Source organism: Anomalospiza imberbis, chromosome 3 (genome assembly GCF_031753505.1).
Source record: "Anomalospiza imberbis isolate Cuckoo-Finch-1a 21T00152 chromosome 3, ASM3175350v1, whole genome shotgun sequence".
In the NCBI taxonomy this organism is placed as follows: Eukaryota; Metazoa; Chordata; class Aves; order Passeriformes; family Viduidae; genus Anomalospiza; species Anomalospiza imberbis.
In genome coordinates this window covers 102,106,690-102,123,964 of record NC_089683.1, presented here as the reverse complement: position 1 = coordinate 102,123,964, position 17,275 = coordinate 102,106,690, and the positions used below count along the sequence as shown (strand labels likewise).

Here is a 17,275-nt window from a genome sequence, read left to right as displayed (position 1 = left end):
TTTCAAATTCAGGAGACCTATCAATTTGAAGAGCTTGATTTTTGATTGCTTTTTGATGTCTATCAATGGAAAGTGAGAGCAATTGTATTTACTGATGCTGGAGCAGCTGGAAAGATGCCCACAGCTCCTCTGCCTGCACTCTCTCCTGGGCACAGCAGCTGTAGCTATGCAGGGTTTCTCACACTCTTCTATTTGACTTGCTAACCAACAGGGAGGTGCAGAACAGCCCATCTTACAGGCATATGTCAAAGGCAGCTTCCCCCAAAAACAGGGGTGCACTGAAGCAGGGCTGCAGGAACAACTTCACCTCCCAGGAATGGTGGCAAGAGGACAACTGGACCAGGGAAAGGCACCATCAGCCCTCAATCCAGTCAGCCCTTTGCACCCTGGGCAGCTCACACTGCTTGTCTCTCCTAAAACTCAGCACTGAGTGGGTCCTGCACAGGTCCACAGGGAGGAAGACCCCCTGCAGTACTGACCAACACTGCACAGGAACTGCAGGACAAGGGATGGGGGTCTATATTTAAAATCATCTTTTATTTAGAGAGGTACATGATAAAGGTGGAAACCCCTCTGGGGACTTTCTGGAAATTGGGGCATAAAATACATGCATTTGGCCTATGTATCTCTGTCTCTAGTTTTTGTGCCTGTTTTTGTTTTACAAAATATATAGGTGAAGCAGAGGCTTGCAGGATCAAGTTTTTAGTTGAAATGAGCCTCTTTAAGGTGTAACTACTGCTGGGAACCTGCTGTGCTGGTCACCCCAACCACCATGCCACAGAGCCTCCCCCAAGCTCAGAGGGCCTTGTTTCACCCTTTCCATGGCCTCCCACTCCTCTCTGCCTGTAGACGATTTTGCAGCAATCACCAGTAGCCTGTGTGGGAATGTCAGGAGGAAGAAAGGATGTAATTGCCTTCCCAAGCCCCAGTGCTTTCATTAGTTAAATATCCTCCCATCTTTCCACGTTAGTCCAGCTTCTACTGAATTTTCATCAGGCCAGAAGAGGCCTTTAGGGCCATTTGAAAGCAAGTATCAGATAAAAGTGATTGCCGTCCTCCTTATGTGGCAGGCAGGGAAGCAGACACGGGCAGACTGGTCCCACAGGAAGGAGAGAGGAGGGACCCGGTGACTCAGAGCTTTTGACTCCCAGCTGTCAGCTTGAGACGCCACTCCAGCCAAGCATAAAAGCATATGGTTATCTCTCAACTCATGAATAATCCCACTGATTTAAGCCATAAACTCCAGCATGCAGGCCTTCACTGTCTGACTATGCTCACCAAGAGTGGATAAACAGGAGTACCAGTCTGGATATTCCTCTTTATATAGAGGAATGGCAGCAAATAGTAGTTTCCCTGGTTAAGGTTTCTAAGAGAACAAGCAATGGGGATGAAGAAGTGGCTTGGTCCCTGGGATGAGGAGTCCCTCAGGGGTGATAGAGGTCTCTCCACGCTGGACCTGAGTAAGCTCAGCACCTCCCTCACAATCATGTTGGATGTGCGCGTGTAGTGCTGTTTGGTGACATTGACCTCAGTGGTGATTCCCCAGGCATGATGCCCAGGTGATGTGATCCCAGTCCCCAGGCTTTGCTGGAGGTGAAAGTGGCATTTGCACATAGGATGATACCCAGTGTCTTCTCCCAACTGGGGTTACGGAGTTCTTCATCCCCGTGCTCACACAGAATTGGGAAATGTCCTAGTTGTGAAGGAATCTCACTCACAATCAGAGATGTCCCTCAAAACTCAAAAACCCAGTTCAGGGTGCAGTTCACTCCCCCACGGCTCCTTCTGGCTTTGTCTTTCTAGCACAGGTCTGAGAGATCAAGGGAAACAAGAAGGAAGTTCTGTTCCTGTTGCTGATGGAAGAGTGAGTCAAGCAACCTAAGTTATGGTGGTGTTGCTACCAGATGGTCGAGCATTGTTCCCTTCTATTAGGCAAAGCAATAGTTTCACAGACAAAGTAGAGAGGACCAGAGATACTAGAGCTTTTGGGAAACACACCCCATAGCTGACTGAGAAGTGTTTTACCTTTATCTGTTGACACAGTATTTTAGTTGGATGTCTGCTGTTCAGCACTTCCCCAGAGGGGAAGGGGGGAAACTCTGAGAAAGACTCTGAACCCAATGAAAATGGGGTCACTCTGTTAGCAATTTAAAGGGCAGTGTGTGGGGTTATGCAGACTGGGACAGGAGCTGGTGGTTTAAATAAAATGTTCAGTAAACCTCAGCAAAGCCCATTTTGCTTCTGTTTAGGAGAAGCTTTCAGTTTGGACCTTTGCAGCCTTGTAATCTCTCAGCTGGAGATGTGTGAGCTGAATGGACCAATCCCCATTGCCTAATATGTCCAAATATTCTTCCTGGTCTGCATCCATCTGCTGCCTCATGTCATTATGGCATGCTGACATGAAAACAGAAGGTGTGAATGGAAAGCTACTTCTGCTGGCTTTAGCTCACGACAGCTCAGATATGGGTGTAATGCTCCCCTGGACACTGTGTGAGGCTCAGCATGTGCTGGAACGCATTTCTGGGGCTGAGGCTTCCAGGGCGGCTCCAAGATATAAAAATAGGCCAGGCTTCCCTTATGGCTTCCCAATAACTGAAATTCAACTGATCAAACCTCAGTTAGGAAGGGTGGCCCTTGTCCTCACTCACAGCTCTGGGATCTCAGCTCCTGGCTGGTTTCTGAACCAGTTCCCTCTGAGACAAGAAGTTCCTTAAGAATCAGTGGCCAGTACTGGATCAAATTCATCCACTTGCATTTGGTTGCAGATTCCCCTAACACAGATGCTGGAGTTTATAATCTGCATTTTATTTCCCCCTCTTTCATTTTCCCCCCTAGGAATACAAGGGGAAACAAAACCAGGAAAAGACAGAAAGGATGGAGGAGCCCCACTTGTGTCTGGCAGCTGGGGATTTCACAGTCTGACTCCTGTTTCAAGCCCTTCCTTCAGAGTTCTGCCTGACCTCAGGTAAACTGCACTACAGCTTCCCCATTGCCCAGAAATAGTTAAATACACCCCTCATTCCACAGCATTTACAAACCAACAGGTGGAAAGCATCACCTTAGAGCCAAGCACCTGTAAAATTGCTTGCTAAGGTATGTGCTTCCAAATTCAAGGCATGAAAAACCCAAGGGTTTCATAACAAAATGTGGAAAACCCCCTACAAATATTCCAACACTCCCTTTCAGGCCACACCCCACAAGCAAGTGAGACTATAATGAACAAATCCTTCTCTGGGAGGGGGCCAGAACCATAGCATCTTTTACCCAGTCTCAGCCTACCTGAGCCCGTGCAAAATCCCTGTGGGAAGAGGCTGGCACAGCCCAGGCACTCCATGGCATTGTCCCTTTGCTCATGGCAGCAATGCCAGCTCATGGTTAGTGTCTCGGTGTCTGGCCAAAGTGCGTGGCAGATGGTTGTCTGAACCTGGGACCTGGGAAAATGGGGATAACATCAGGAAAAAACAAAAACACCTTACGTAGCTGCTGCTCCATCTCATCCCGCACTGGGAGATGCCTCCTTGCCATGGACTGAGTCAGTGCCTGCTCTTGTGGTCCCTCAGCTCCCCATGGAGCTGCTGCTGCTCCAGGCTTGGGGCTCTTGGCATGTGGCATCCCATGTGCTGTGTCCCATCTGCTGCTCCAGGCAGCACTGGGAGCAGTGGATATTTGCACCCTGTTTGGGCTGGTTTGGCCCCCTGTGTGGGTGTGAATGCAGCTCCCCAGCAGGTCAGTGGGTCAGGAGGGAGCAACAGCCCTTACCCAGGAGCATTCGCTGGCTCCTTTGAAAAACCTCCCCAGATGTTCATGGCATCTTAGGTTACCACAAAGTATCTGCCTGGATCTGGGCTTTGATTCTCCGCTCTGTAGCTTTATTCCAGGCTAGCTGGGGCAGTGCCTTTCCCTCAGAGACCACAACTGACAGTTCTCCTCTCAGGGAGAGGGAGGAATGGGGCAGTGGTTGCATTTTGGGGGTGGGGAGAGGGAAAGGCTGTTTGAGGCCATGGGACAGCTGGAGGGCTGGTGAGGATGATCAGGAATCACCTTTTTCCTTCTCTGGGTGGGATGGTGAGGTGGATGTCTCACCTCTGCCAGCTGTAACAAACATGGGGGGCTGAACTTCGGCAGTAGATGTGTCACCTCCCCCATCTGCTCTGCTGGTGAGAGTGGCTTCATCCTGCAAAATAAGCACAGACAGAGAAGCTGAAATTGCCAAGTGGGAATTTAGTTTGTATTAACTCTGAGAGATGGCCAAAGAAGGAGAAAATATCCATCTCAGGAGGGTTTTCAAGATTTGGACACTTGGCTTCACATTTTGGTATGTTCAAACATGATCTGTCAACTCTCATCAGGGGAAACAAGAGGAAGAACAAACAACTCAGTCTGCTAAACTCAGGGCTGCCATGGTTAGAAAGTTCATGAAGCACATGGCTAAAAATAGGTTAGTCTGAACCCTCTTGCTGTGTTAAATCCTGGAATATTAGGAAGTGAAATGCAAAACCAGCTCTTAAAAGTAATAATAACGCTCCTACCAAAATTAAAGCTCAGCTGCGCAACTTCCACATTCCTCAGCCGTGTATTTGTGTTTGAGAAAATTCATGGTAAAGATTTTACTTACCTGAGTTTGGGTGTCTCCATTATTAGTAGGCCACAAACGAATTGAGTGGATGATGCAAAAATGAGTGCCAATAAAATATTTACACCAATTCTTCATCCTGTGTGAAACTTCTTTTATATGTATGTATATATGTAACATTATAAATAATAGGAATTATGCTCATATTTTGTACTAGGGATGTAAACACTGGTCCCAACAGCAGTGGCAAATGAACCACTCACATTTTCTGATTGCATAATTTGCCCAGAGGATGGATACATAATTACACTATAATTAAGTATAATAAGCAGAGAAAATGATTTGAGAAGGAAAAATTATCACAGCCTCAACCACATCAGCCAGAAGCTCTCTTCTAATTAAGTTATTTTATTAAACAAAATGTTTTTAAGGTGGGTCTGCTTTGAAATTGTACATTATAGCCCATGTAATGCAATTTACTTTATAAGTAAAGCACAGCTTGTGTATGGACAGATGATACCTGATAGGACTCATGAAACACAGAGCCATTGGGTCCAGCCCAGCCAGGTGCTGAGGCCCTGACAGCCCTGGTCCGGGGAGCAGACAGACCCTGGGTGCTGCTCTGGGAAATTGCAGCCTTTCATATGCACTCACGGTCTCTTGGTATGTCACTTGTTTGTTTGGGTTTCTTTCTGATTTAAGGGAGAGATGAGAGCACCAGGTAATTCTGATGCTGTCATCCTGTAATGATACAGTGGAGGCAAAGGAAAAGAAAAGAGGCAGCTCAAGCTGGCCCAGATAACTGATGGTGTTTGGAGTTGAGTCCTGAAGCACTATTCCCTCTCAAAAGCTTTACCCCCACTGGTGGGGCTCAGCACTTGAGACGAGAAGATGAAGTTGGCTTTAATGTTGCTGTGGCAGAAGAAATCCAAATCACTGGATCCTGAACTACAGGACTCAGAAGGATCCCCTAATCTGCTCCTGTACATGGCAAAGGTCACCACAGACCTCCAGCTCATTCCTCTTACAGCTACAGCTTATTTTTTCAAACACTTGCCCCTAGCCACTCAGGGACTATAGGAGCCTTGGGGCGTTACTCTGCAGGAAGCTACTGCTCCTGTTCCCCACCACCAAAAAGTAAAAACCGGTCAGCTTCAAGTTTCAGCCAGAAGATGTCTGGATACATCTACCTCATTTCCCTTCCTCTTGTAAGTACTTGGAGATTGTGATCAAGCCTCTCTTCAAGTGTCTCTCCTGTAAGCTCATTGCCACCTGATACCGATCTCTGCTGGTTTCCTGGCTCTTCAAGGCTCCTCCAGACTTGCAATGTTCTTTGGGAAGATCTCTGTGCATCAGCAACCTGATTTCTTAGCTATTCACCCCCTTCTTCAAGGCTTACTTGCAATCATTTAGGTTTTCTCTCATGCCATTGCAAGAAACAGCATAACTTCAGTTGCACATTCTGTTGGTACCTGCCTGGGATGAGATTTAAGAATGGATTTGCATCCCAACATAGGAGAAAATCCCTGGACAAGGTTTGGTTGGATGGAGCCCTGAGCAACCTGATCTAGTGGGTGACATCCCTGCTTATGGCAGGGGTGCTTTTGGAACCAAATGATCCAACCCATTCTATTCTATGATTCCAAGGACAATCAGGGAAAGAAGTAACTGTGTCCTAAAATATCAGTAGTGCACAACAGCACTTTGAATTCCAACTGTTGAACATCATGTTATGAGAACATCTCCACATGCCCAATGAAGATCTTTCTCCAGCTCTGCCTACTGCTCACCAGGGTAACAGAGCAGTGGTGGTCAAGAGGAATCTTCTCTTGTTTGGAGTTTTCCACTCTTAAGTATTTGCAAAGCTTTGAACCACTAAGTGCTGTGGGTTATTGATGGATTGCTGATGTGTGTGGCTGTATTCTCCTCATGCCCACTTCAGCTCCTCTCTCCATCTCAAGCACTCTGACCTGGTTTCAACGAGGAGCTGCCATGACAAGTCACGTGGCACTCACAGACGTTGCAAACTCAAGCCAAAGAGTCACTCTCAGATGCTTGGCAAACGCCAGACCACAGAAACTCAATGTGTTGTAAGATTCCACTTGGTCCCATAATGATGGGTGGGAAAAAGGAGGAGGATTAGCCGTAGACCTCAAAGTGTTTTACAAAGGGAGACAAATGCTGCTATTCCCATTTATTGGATAGGGCAATGGCAAGCTGAGACTTGCACAAAGTCACCCAATTAATCAGCCAGAAAACTGCCACTGAAACCCATATTCTGGTCTAAACAGGTTCTCAGACTGCCCTCATCACTGGAACATCTGAGTACCCTCCAGTAGCACATGAGGAGAATTTGGGCATGTCCATGCTGGCCGAGGCGAACAGCTGCCTGTGCATCCAGCCCCCTTCCCAGCCAGCTGGACAGCAGCCATCTCCAGGTGGAATGTAGCCATATTCCCACCATCCTGAGCCTGGATGTACGAACCCCACCACAAGGCACCCCTACCCTAACTCATCTCTGTGGCTTCCAGGGTGCAGCTTCACTGTGGGGCACAGACAAAGCAGATGCAAGACTATCTCTGAGAGCAGACAGACATCTCCTTGTTCTAAAACCAGTTTCATCATCTGTAGTGCCCTTCAGAATATTTCCTCATGCTTTAGTTCCCACTGAGACATGAAGACAGAGCACAAATGTGTTGGTTATCTAGTCGTGGCTCATTGGAGGAGAGATTTGGAAGATGACACTTAAACAGGGATATTTGGATCCATCACCATAAAAAACAAAGAAAACATCCCAAATATATTTAGCAAGTCAGGAAAGAGAAGGAGGGCATCTCTAAACTCACGATCTATTTGTCATGAGCAAGAGTACTAAAAAATAGATAACTTAATGACCTGAAGGAAGACTAGCTGTTATTACAGGGCATTATACGGGCAAAGTTCTTGTACACCACAACAGTAACTCTCTCCAGACTTCTCTTCCCTTCCAAAGCATGAGGAAACACCAGTGCATTTAGCCTCAATTCCCTGGCAGGCAGCATCACTTCCTTGTGAGAGCTGACACAGCCATGGGAAGGCTGTTCTTTGCAGTAGCTACAAAAGCCCTGTGCGACCCAGGTCTGACGTAGAGCTGCAGAAATGAGTCCTGCTCCAAGGAAGCTAAAAATCCCAAGGTGCCCTCAGAGCTCATCCTGGACTACTCATGCTCCCAGGTTTAGAAATCCTTTGAGGGTTGCTGAGTTCACACAAACCACTCCCAACTCTGGAAGTCCAGCTCTGCTCACCTTGACTTTGTTTTCTTCCTTGGGCACCGTCTGCCAGCAATGGGCCACTGGGCAAGGTTGACTTTGCTCTGACACTCTCCCCTGTTTCTGGATCCAATCCCTGCTGTCAGGGACCCAGTGGCTTCACTAACTCATCCCATTCTCCTGGGTAAAGCAGGGCAGTACGTGGCTCTCTGCAGCTCTGCATTTGCTGGACTTTTGTGCAAAGCCCTGAGTGAACACAAAACTTGTGCCTGTGCAGAGAGGGCACGGGGGCTGCTGGAACAACAGACCTGGTTCACTTGGCCACAGTCATCCAGGAAGCTGGTGGCAGAGCTGCAAAAAAAATCCAGACATTTTGCCTTCTGGGGCTGTGTCTTCACAGCAACACCTCTCTTCCTCTGGGCATCTGGGCTTGCTGTCTTGTTGGCTCAGCAAGTCTCCTTAAAGGGAAAAAGCTACACTTTCATTCTTGAGACCTACCTAGGAAAACCCCATAGATTCTTGCAATTGTTGCCATGTATGGACAGATTTCTCTCCCTTTGTGATCTTTACCACTTCCTCCATATGGAAAAGGTCTGATCCTGATGAAAATAGTCATGGTTCCAGAAGCACCACCCAGACAATGTTGATTTACCTCCACAAAGGATGTGGCCCAGTGCTTTTGGCCAGACTTTCCTGCAGGCAGCCAGTCCCATCCCTGCCTCCCCTACTCAGAAGGCTGGGGAAGTCAAAGGACTATAACTCTGCTGAGCTTCACCTGGCCCACCCAGGGAACAGCTATTTCTGTACAGACACAGAAAATGCAAGCCTTGTCCCTTTAATCTAACATCTCATGCATGTTGCTAAACCTAATTTGAAAAAAAAAACACAACCTGAAAATAGCATTAAAGGAAGCAGAGGATTTGAATTGCACTAAATTTTTAAGGTAGTCTTTCTGGAAAACACTGTATTAAAAAAATTCCCCTTTTACCATGAAGTTTCTGAAACTATAGAGCTATCCCAAGCTCCTGTGAAATAAGGCTTGTAATTGGGAACTGAGTAATGGAATAAACACAGTTAGCTTTGCATTAAGAGGCAATGTGTCTGTCTCATATTTCCCCCACTCCAGCGGGGTTTGGGGCTATTTGTGCTGAAAATTAAAGCTAAGAGCAATGATGATGCTGGCAGCTCATTGTCCATGCCTGACAGAGGGATGCTATCTCAGGATACAAATCTCCCTGGGGCTTTGGAGGAAAATCTGCTTTGGAGGAAGAAAAACCACTGCTTTTGAGAATTGAAGGTCCCCTGTCTCCCACACCTGCAGGACTGTTGATTTAAGGTGTTAGCCTGCAGCCTGATGTGTTTGGGGGGGCAGCTGTTGAGCTGCAGTGGGAAGAGCTGAACACTGCCCCCTCCTCTTAAGGGAAGTTACACCACCTCAAGACTATTCTAACAATAAGGTCTCATTCCTTCCTATTCACTTGACATATTCCTATTAAAGGCATGGCAAAACCAGTGAAACACAGAAGTTTCTGTGGTAGTTTTATCCCAGGCACAAATATCTATGTAGGAGCCTTTCAGGCCTCTTTGCATTCCCAGAGCAAGGACCAGATCTCACTTTCAATTTTTTAATTTTCTTCCAATTTGCTGGTGTGAAATCTGACAGCAGGCAGAGGTATCTGCCTTGTCTTTGGTGTGGATCTCCTGTTGCACTCCCCTCTGTGTGCCCGCAATAGGGGAAAGTAAAATTGCTTTCCATTATCAAACACCTGAGGTCTGTAAATTCTCAGGAGTTTCCTCCTGGAGCTCTAGAATACTTTGACCCAATGTCAAAACTGGGTATAAAGCATATCTCCATCAGGGGAGCACACACACTTGGAGCATCTGCAGAAACATATGGCAGCTTCACATCCCACTCAGCAGTTTCCTGGGCTGAGCACACAGAAGTGCAGGCTTTGTGAGAACCAGCAGTTGTTGAGCCCTCAGCTTCTGCCTCTCTTGCCTGAACCACAGTCTTTCCTTGGCTCTCAGAGAAATACCACTGCCCTCCTAATCTGGCACTTCTTGCACAGAGTCTTTCTCAATCCTTACTCTTCCATGGCCTTTTTCACAGGTGAAGCTCCCCTCTGGCTGCCCTGAAAATGTCTTTCCTCACCTTCCCATTGCAAACAGAGGTGTTGTGTTATCTCTGCTTAATCCCAAATGGTGAAAAGAACCATTTCTAGGATCAGTAACTGTACTTCAGATATCTTGGGATTGTGCTGGGCTGCTAATCTGCAGAGCTCATTGCAAATTTTTCCAGCTGAATCTTTTGTTTAATGAAAGATGTTTTGCCACAGGAGCCATTTTCCTAAAATATACCTCTTTGAAGCAGAACTTCTAAAACTTTTGGCTGTTTTTCCTGCCTTATCAACATTTTCTGAGCAAACATACGCACCTATCAGCATGTTTTCCATGTCAGCAACAAAGCTTGAATCCAGCATTCCTTCTACTACTGCCAAGAAAGCAACAAACTCCACAAAATGGACTTAAACAAGGTGTGGGGAGACCCTTCTGTGTCATTCTCTCCCTGTGCCTATGCCACTCATGGTACACATCAGTTTATACTCTTAGAAACTCCCAGAGATGGAGATCTCTGCATCCTCAGTTCCAGCATCGCCCACTCTTTATGGAAACAGGTGTCCTGCACTCTCACCTCCTCTTGTCCTTCCGCATGCAAATAGACCACTTCACTCTTTTACCTGACCCCTTTCAGCTACTGTCCTCTCAAGTGAAGCCTCTCACAGCTGTCCTCAGTCTTTTCTAGACTAAACAAATCCAATTTAAAGAATAATTCCTTACAGATGGTGTTTTGTGAAACCTCTTACCAGTCCTATTGCCTTCCTCCAGACTTCCTCTGGAGATTACATCTTTATTTGAAGTCTGGAGTGTGGGTCTGAGGCCTGGGCCTCTTCAGCACCACGAGGACCTCCATAGAGAGGGTGCTCTTAATATCCTTTCCAACACCAAGTATCTTTCTGGGACAACATCATATGGTAGACTTAGACTGGAGCTTGTCCTCTACCAGCTCCCCTAGTGTAGTGCCAGGACCTTGACCTGATTCCTTATGTGTATTTTTATTATGCACTTCATTTTTTTCACCTAAGATTATTTCTGAAGTGTATTCATGAATATCTAAGAACATTCAAGATCAGTCCTCCTTCCAAAGTCAAGGTCTACCAGCTTATTTTGTTGGTTTAACCTACTACTCCACCATCCAGACAGTTAACAGAGGTTTAAATGAACCATGAGCAGCACAGACTTCTGTGGATGGTCCTCTCATTTTGATAATGAATCATGCTTGCCTAATCCTCAAGGGTGTTATTCCAACTGATGGCTGAAAAATAGCAATTATGCTGATAGGTATCATTTCTGATACCAAGAGCAGTCCAAAGAAGACTGAAGCCAAGAGTGATACCAGTGAATAACAGGTGAATCCCTGTTCTTCTCCTGTACCGAGAAACAGGCGTGAGCACCAAGCCCTGAAACTATACTCTTTCTTTTTTTTTTTTTTTTTTTTTCACAAGAGGACAGCAGCAAAGCTGGATTATTCATGGCTCTGAAAGCAGGATAGGCACATCAGTATGCACCTAAAGCCAAGATGATGAGCTAATCAACTTTGTATTGTTAGAAGAGTCCCCACCTACACTTTCACACAAAGGGCCGATTAGCTCATGCAAAACTCTGGGAGGATGCCATCTTTCATCGCTACCAGAAGATGTTTAATATATGTTAAGTTGCCAACAATTAAGTGCTTGTGTGTGTGTACACACAGTCCAGGAGCTGCACATTATGCCAGGGCAGAGCCATGTGCTGGGCACAGGTCCACAGTGCCTGGGGTCCCTCCACCACTCCTGCAGTGTCTTGCTGCAAGGGAGCCATGAACACTCCATGGTCCGAGTCACTGATGGAAATACTGAGTGTCTGAGTGCACTAAAACACACAGGAATAAGGATGTGAAGCATCACTGCCCTGTGGCACAGAACTTGTCTCAAAACCACTGGGTTTACATTGCAGCCAGCATCACCTCTATGAGAAGTGCTGCACGGCCCAAAAGGAAAGTGAGCAGGTGGGAGGAATGGGAAAAAAATCCTTTGAGGTAACACATTCCCCTGTTCCTTCAGGGGTGAGCCATGCTGTTCAGAGGAACAGGTTCAGTGAGGCTGCACACAGCTCATTGTTTGTGAACCACCAAAAATGTATTGTCCATTTTCAATGGCCACCAGGAGTTCTCAGCTGCCAGTTCTCAGTCCAACCAGCCAGAACGATCTCTTTACATCATGGATTTTATGTCACGGATGGACACAAATGAGAATCAAAGGAAGAAATCCTCTCCAGCATGACAAAACAAGAAAGTCAGTGATACATTTGCCATGTTTCAATGACATACCTTATCCTCAGCTAACATAGGAAGTAATGTCTTCTCACAGTCTTTTTCTTCACTCTTCTTCCATGGTCCTTGCTGAAGATTTGCAGGATGTCAGGAATGCCCTATGCTTCCCATTAGCTTAACAGTTACCTGGAAAACAAAGTGACCAAAAGGTCATGCATAGAAATGTGCTTTTGACAAACATATAACAATGGATATCTCCCTGACATATTTTCTGATTACAGCCTGAAAGCAGTAGCAGACACAGAAGTGCATCACAAAAATGCTTGCAAATAGGAGAGCTTTCTTACCTCTTGCTTATATAGTGACACAGCAGTTATTGTATACAGAGGATCTTTCCACCTGGACCACCTGTATTCTAAGCAGTGGATGCTGAGGGTGTGTCACCTGCATCTCCTCTTCCCAGGGATATGGGGCAAATCAAGCCCTTAGGGAACTGCCTGTGAACTCATGCCCTACAGCTTGTGGGGAGGAATTTTCCCAGAATAACTTTGATCTGTTTCTGACAAAGAGTAACTGGCTGGAACCCTAATGGTTACATCCCTGTAGAACCTTGCAGTAGTTATGGTTCTGGAAGCTGGACTCCAGCACAGTCCATTCACCCAGTGGGATCTCCCAGCTCTGAGCTCAACATGATTCCACTTTCAGACTGACTAGGACCTCTCCGTCACTGTGTGCTCACAGCAAGTAAGGCAAAGAGGGAATTTGTGGAAGCAGGCAGCTCCCTCTACTTCCTCAGGCCAGAGCTTGCACTTAACACAGAGCATTTTTACTCTGTGGAAGTCTCTGCACAAATGACTTCGTCCTAATCACTGCACTGGCTCCATTATCGCCCTCACAAACATTCCCTTCGGATCAACATACCGGCTGGGCCAGGAATCACACAATTGATGTTTTGCTTTCCATTGCCTTATCTAAATCCAGTTACTGCTCAAAATGAGACTAAGTCAACAGACTTAATTGAATGAAAAGGCTGTGAGACATGCTGGAGATTTGTGGCTGGCTGTGTCCGTGCAGGAGTTAATCACTGCACAAACAATTTGCCACAAACGGAGCCAGGCTGAGTAGGGTCAGTTTCTCCTCAGCCTGGAAGCTCCCGACACGCCAGGGTTGTGCGAGGTATTGTTGGGGCTGGCAGGAGGATTTAGACAGCACTACAAACAATGTACCACCATGGAGAAAAGCTGGGGATGGACAATGGAGCAGTCCATCAACAAACACTTCTGCTTGCTGCCTAGATTAGGAGATAGCAGAGATCTCAGAGTAATGGCCAAAATTAATTGCTCACCTGTAATCGCAGCTGTCCAGATATCTGAAATAGCCCTGGGAAGCCCACTGGGAGCAGCTGGTTGCCTGATGTCCTTAGCTCTTTCCGGGGAGGTAGCTGCCAGACCCCAGATGTCTCCAGTGGTCAGCGCTTGTAGGCATCACAGGATTTTCCCAGCTGTACAGCTATGACATTCTTTCTGCAGACCAGGAGAGAAAGGTCTAAATGAAACATATGGGAACAGCTACCCTGGCACATATCCTTGCTCCACCCCATCTCTCCTCCTCTCTTTAATAGAGACTGTGAACAGACTCTATGGAAAGACCATTAAACCTGAACAAGGCCACAGCCAGGATCTAGTCCCCACTGTGACAGTGCTACACAAAGCTTCTCCAGGGCTGCAGGAAGAAAAAGACACAGCCTTACCCTGCAGTTACAGCCTGCCTGGCAAAATCTGTGCCTCTCCTTTTCCTACCACCTGCTTGGTTCAGAGGCCCTGTGTTGGCATCCAGTGCCACTGCTGTTCAGGGAGGCTGCAGTGGGAATGTTCATGTTCACAGCAATGGTTCATCTTGGCCACTGCCTGAAGGGAGGCTGAAGCTGCAAACCTAAAATAGACATTAAATATCTTCTAATACAACATGACTCACTACTTTCCTGGCTGGGAGGACTCTCTTGGGTGATGGAGAACCTGAATCAGGTTCTTCAGTAGGCAGTGACAGCCTGAGGTGACGACAGGACAAGGTGATGACGATGATGACATCTCAAGGTGACTTTGCCATGAGCCATGTAGAGACAGAGCCATTTTAGCTGGGAAGCTGAACATGGATTTTGGCTGGAAAAGCTCATCCCCTGCTACAGAGAGACACTATGCCTTGCACAGGCCACCCACTTGTCACCACACACTGGCTTGGGGCCAGGACATTTAGCTGTAAATCTGCAGCTGTGTTGGTGCCCCTTAAAAAAAAAAAAGAGGGCACTGACCCAGCCAGATCCTTCTTCCAACAGGAGTTCTTGCCCTTTGGCGTGCCACACGAGCAGACAGCACCACTTTTCCAGCAAAGTCAGGAAGGATGGGAAAGCTGATGATATTTGTGTTCAGGTGCATGTGGCCAGAGTGCTATGCAATGTCAAAAGAAACTGCTGCTGAATGCCCAGGATTTGGGATGCAACAATAACATACAGCACTATATTTCATTCTTTTAACAAGTGCTGAATATGCAAAGGCTCCTTTCCCAGCTTCTGTCTTCATCTTGGAAGCTGGGGAAGAGCTGTGTGTATAATTATTTTCAGATGCCATCCACTTTTATTGATTATCTGAGTAGGATGCACAAATAATGGCAGCTAATGCCAGAGCAGAGGTCAAGTGAAGCTCACTCTCTTTTGGGAAAAACTGGAAGAAACCCATCACGTGAATGGGTCATTGAAAACAGCCTGGAATATATTCCCTACAGTCATTCTGAAAGTTCAAGGGCAGGGGAAAAAAAGAGGAAAAAAAGAAGAAGCTGTCTCTGCATTCACTAAACTTCTAATATCTGAAAGTGCTTAAAAAAACACTCACACTTTTTTAATACATTCATGGAAAAACACACTAAGCTTTTGACTCAATGGTTTTGTTTTTCCAGCGAGTCCCTTCCAGGCTCCACGCGCCCTCTCACAGTCACGTCTGCTGGGTGAGCTGGGAGCTGACAACCTTGAGAGGAGCTCTCTGTGATTTTGCCACATCGGGTTTCAAGTATCAGCTTGCTGGAAGTGCGGTGGAGAGGGAGGAGGGAGGGAGGGAAGTGGTGAGACCTTTGCCAGCACACCTGCACAAGCTTTGGGCTCTCCTGGACACTCTGTGTGCTAATGATGTATAACCTGCAGAGCCTGGCAACTCACTCGCTGAAGACTCTACCAGACAGGCTGTGCATGCCTCTGATTCCTAATTTCTTAAAACAAGTAAGAAACTGCCCCCCACTCCCAGCCCCATGCTGTAGGTAAATGCCCAGGATGGAAACTGAGATGTGCTCAGCTGGGCAAACCTTCTACCAAGGCAAGGAACAAATGACAATTTAATTATGGTGCTTTAGGTCTATGTAATTCCTCTTACAAAGCAAAAGGGAGGAAAAAATCTGAAAGAGAAACAGAGTTCATTTCAGCTCCAATGTTCTGCTAATTTTTCTTTTCACTATTAGAGATGCATCTGGATCCTATTTCTAATCCACTCTCAAATTTGCTTGAATTAAAATCCCAGATCACTGCTGTGTTTTCAAGTTGAAGTGTGCATAGTAGCCAAGGTTTATATTGCAATTTCTGGAGTTATGGAATGATGAGCTCCAAAAGTGGAAAGTGTGTTGTATGCCTGAATCCTGGGGAGAAAAAACCTGGTTGGCATCAGTGTTATTTGGAATTGGAGCCCATTTGTAGAATAAATAGCCCTGAAGTTCAAACAGGGCTACATTTTACATGTAGTTCTGCCCATTGGAGCTGGTCAGTGTGCAAGAGCAAAGGCTGCCATGCTGGAAATGTAGGAATGGGAAGTGCTATTTAATTAGAAAGCCTGGATATTTTTCAACTTTCCCCTGACATTTAAAAGTTCCCCCATTAGTTTGGGGCTTATTTTAATGAGAAATTCACTTTCTGACTAAACCACCACTTGCTTTGAAATAACTGCACTTTCTCTATTGCTCCCCGAATCCCAGTCCAGCATCCTGCTTATGTCTAAATCCAACAGTCTTGTTAGACTGGAAAACACCACAGCTCTTGTGGCACTATGAATTCCCATATTCTCTGGGCTTTCATCTCTGCCATGACAATTCCCAGCCTCTGCCAGGTGAAGCCAGACAGCCAATATTTATGGAAAATGAACAGACTAATCATTTCCAATAGTGGGCCAGGATTATTAATTGCATCAGTTCACGCTGACATCCAAATGGACAGACACAAGCCAAAAAATTGGAGTAATGGCTCCACCCATCTACCACCCAAATGTAAACAAGCCAGCAAGGTTAAAATGAGGACTGGAAGTCAGGGCTGGGGTGTTCTCCTTCTGCTGTGTTATGGTGGGATAGCCAAACTTCCATACAACCTTCCTGCCAGGCAGTTCATCCAGCCTCAAACTCACCTTACCTCACTCAGGAAGTTCAGTAGCTTCCCTCGGTATCAGCTTGTTTTTAAACAGGGCTAGAAATGCACTACTGTCAATAAGAGCAAGAGATTCTGTTTTGGAGATTGGGTGTTGCAGGGTCATGATTTAAACCTCTTAAGTACCTAAAATACAGCTCAGCCCAAGCCATGGCTGGTCCTGGTGTCGTGTGTACATGTGTGGGCAGGGAAATAGCTGCAGAGGGGAGGGGAGTCCTGAGAAGAGCCCTGAACTTACCCTTAAAACTTTCTCCTTTACCCCTCTCCAAGCTGGCCTAAATTCAACTAAATTAAAGTATTCCCAAATTACATTTCCAGTAAATTCACAACACTGAACAAAACAGAAGCTGCTGTTTGTTGAGGCATCTTTGCATGCCACGGTTGATCCATTCCTCCCGGTACCATCACCTGGAGAAAAAGGATTCTGCTCAGCTTCCAGTTCCCACTCCTAACCATGAGAGCAGCTTGGCCTCAGCATGGGCTATGCCTGCATCTCTGGATATCAGAAGCCTGCTCAGCTGGGCTGGCTCAGAGGAGGGAGCTCTCGTGGAGCCCGGGGCAGCTCATACCAGTGAGGGTTTGGCCTTCGAACACTCACACCTGCAGGGTGAGGACAAACAAAGGCCCATGCTCCA

At 46.5% G+C, this 17,275-nt stretch overlaps 1 protein-coding gene and 1 long non-coding RNA gene across 10 annotated transcripts in view; one reads left to right on the top strand and one right to left on the bottom strand.

Annotated features, from left to right (window-relative positions):
• Positions 1–15,863, top strand: part of BMP2 (bone morphogenetic protein 2) — a 260,500-nt gene extending 244,637 nt beyond the window's left edge. Inside the window, exons 4-5 of one of the 3 annotated variants that reach the window (XM_068186101.1) lie at positions 2,836–2,965; positions 15,140–15,863. In XM_068186101.1, the coding sequence (XP_068042202.1) occupies positions 2,836–2,959 (124 nt within the window). In that variant the 3' untranslated portion in view covers positions 2,960–2,965; positions 15,140–15,863. Of the gene's footprint in view, positions 1–2,835; positions 3,265–3,878; positions 3,995–15,139 lie in introns of those variants that run through there. The other 2 variants (XM_068186102.1, XR_010997731.1) reach the window with 2 other exon arrangements.
• Positions 639–17,275, bottom strand: part of LOC137471635 (uncharacterized) — a 29,090-nt gene continuing 12,453 nt past the window's right edge. For 2 of the 7 annotated variants that reach the window (XR_010997735.1, XR_010997734.1), the window contains exons 5-7: positions 12,538–13,713; positions 12,248–12,376; positions 4,042–4,174 (exon numbers count right to left, since the gene is read on the bottom strand). This is a non-coding gene — a long non-coding RNA (uncharacterized lncRNA). Of the gene's footprint in view, positions 876–2,025; positions 2,112–4,041; positions 4,175–12,247; positions 12,377–12,537; positions 13,714–17,275 lie in introns of those variants that run through there. The other 5 variants (XR_010997736.1, XR_010997738.1, XR_010997733.1 and 2 more) reach the window with 4 other exon arrangements.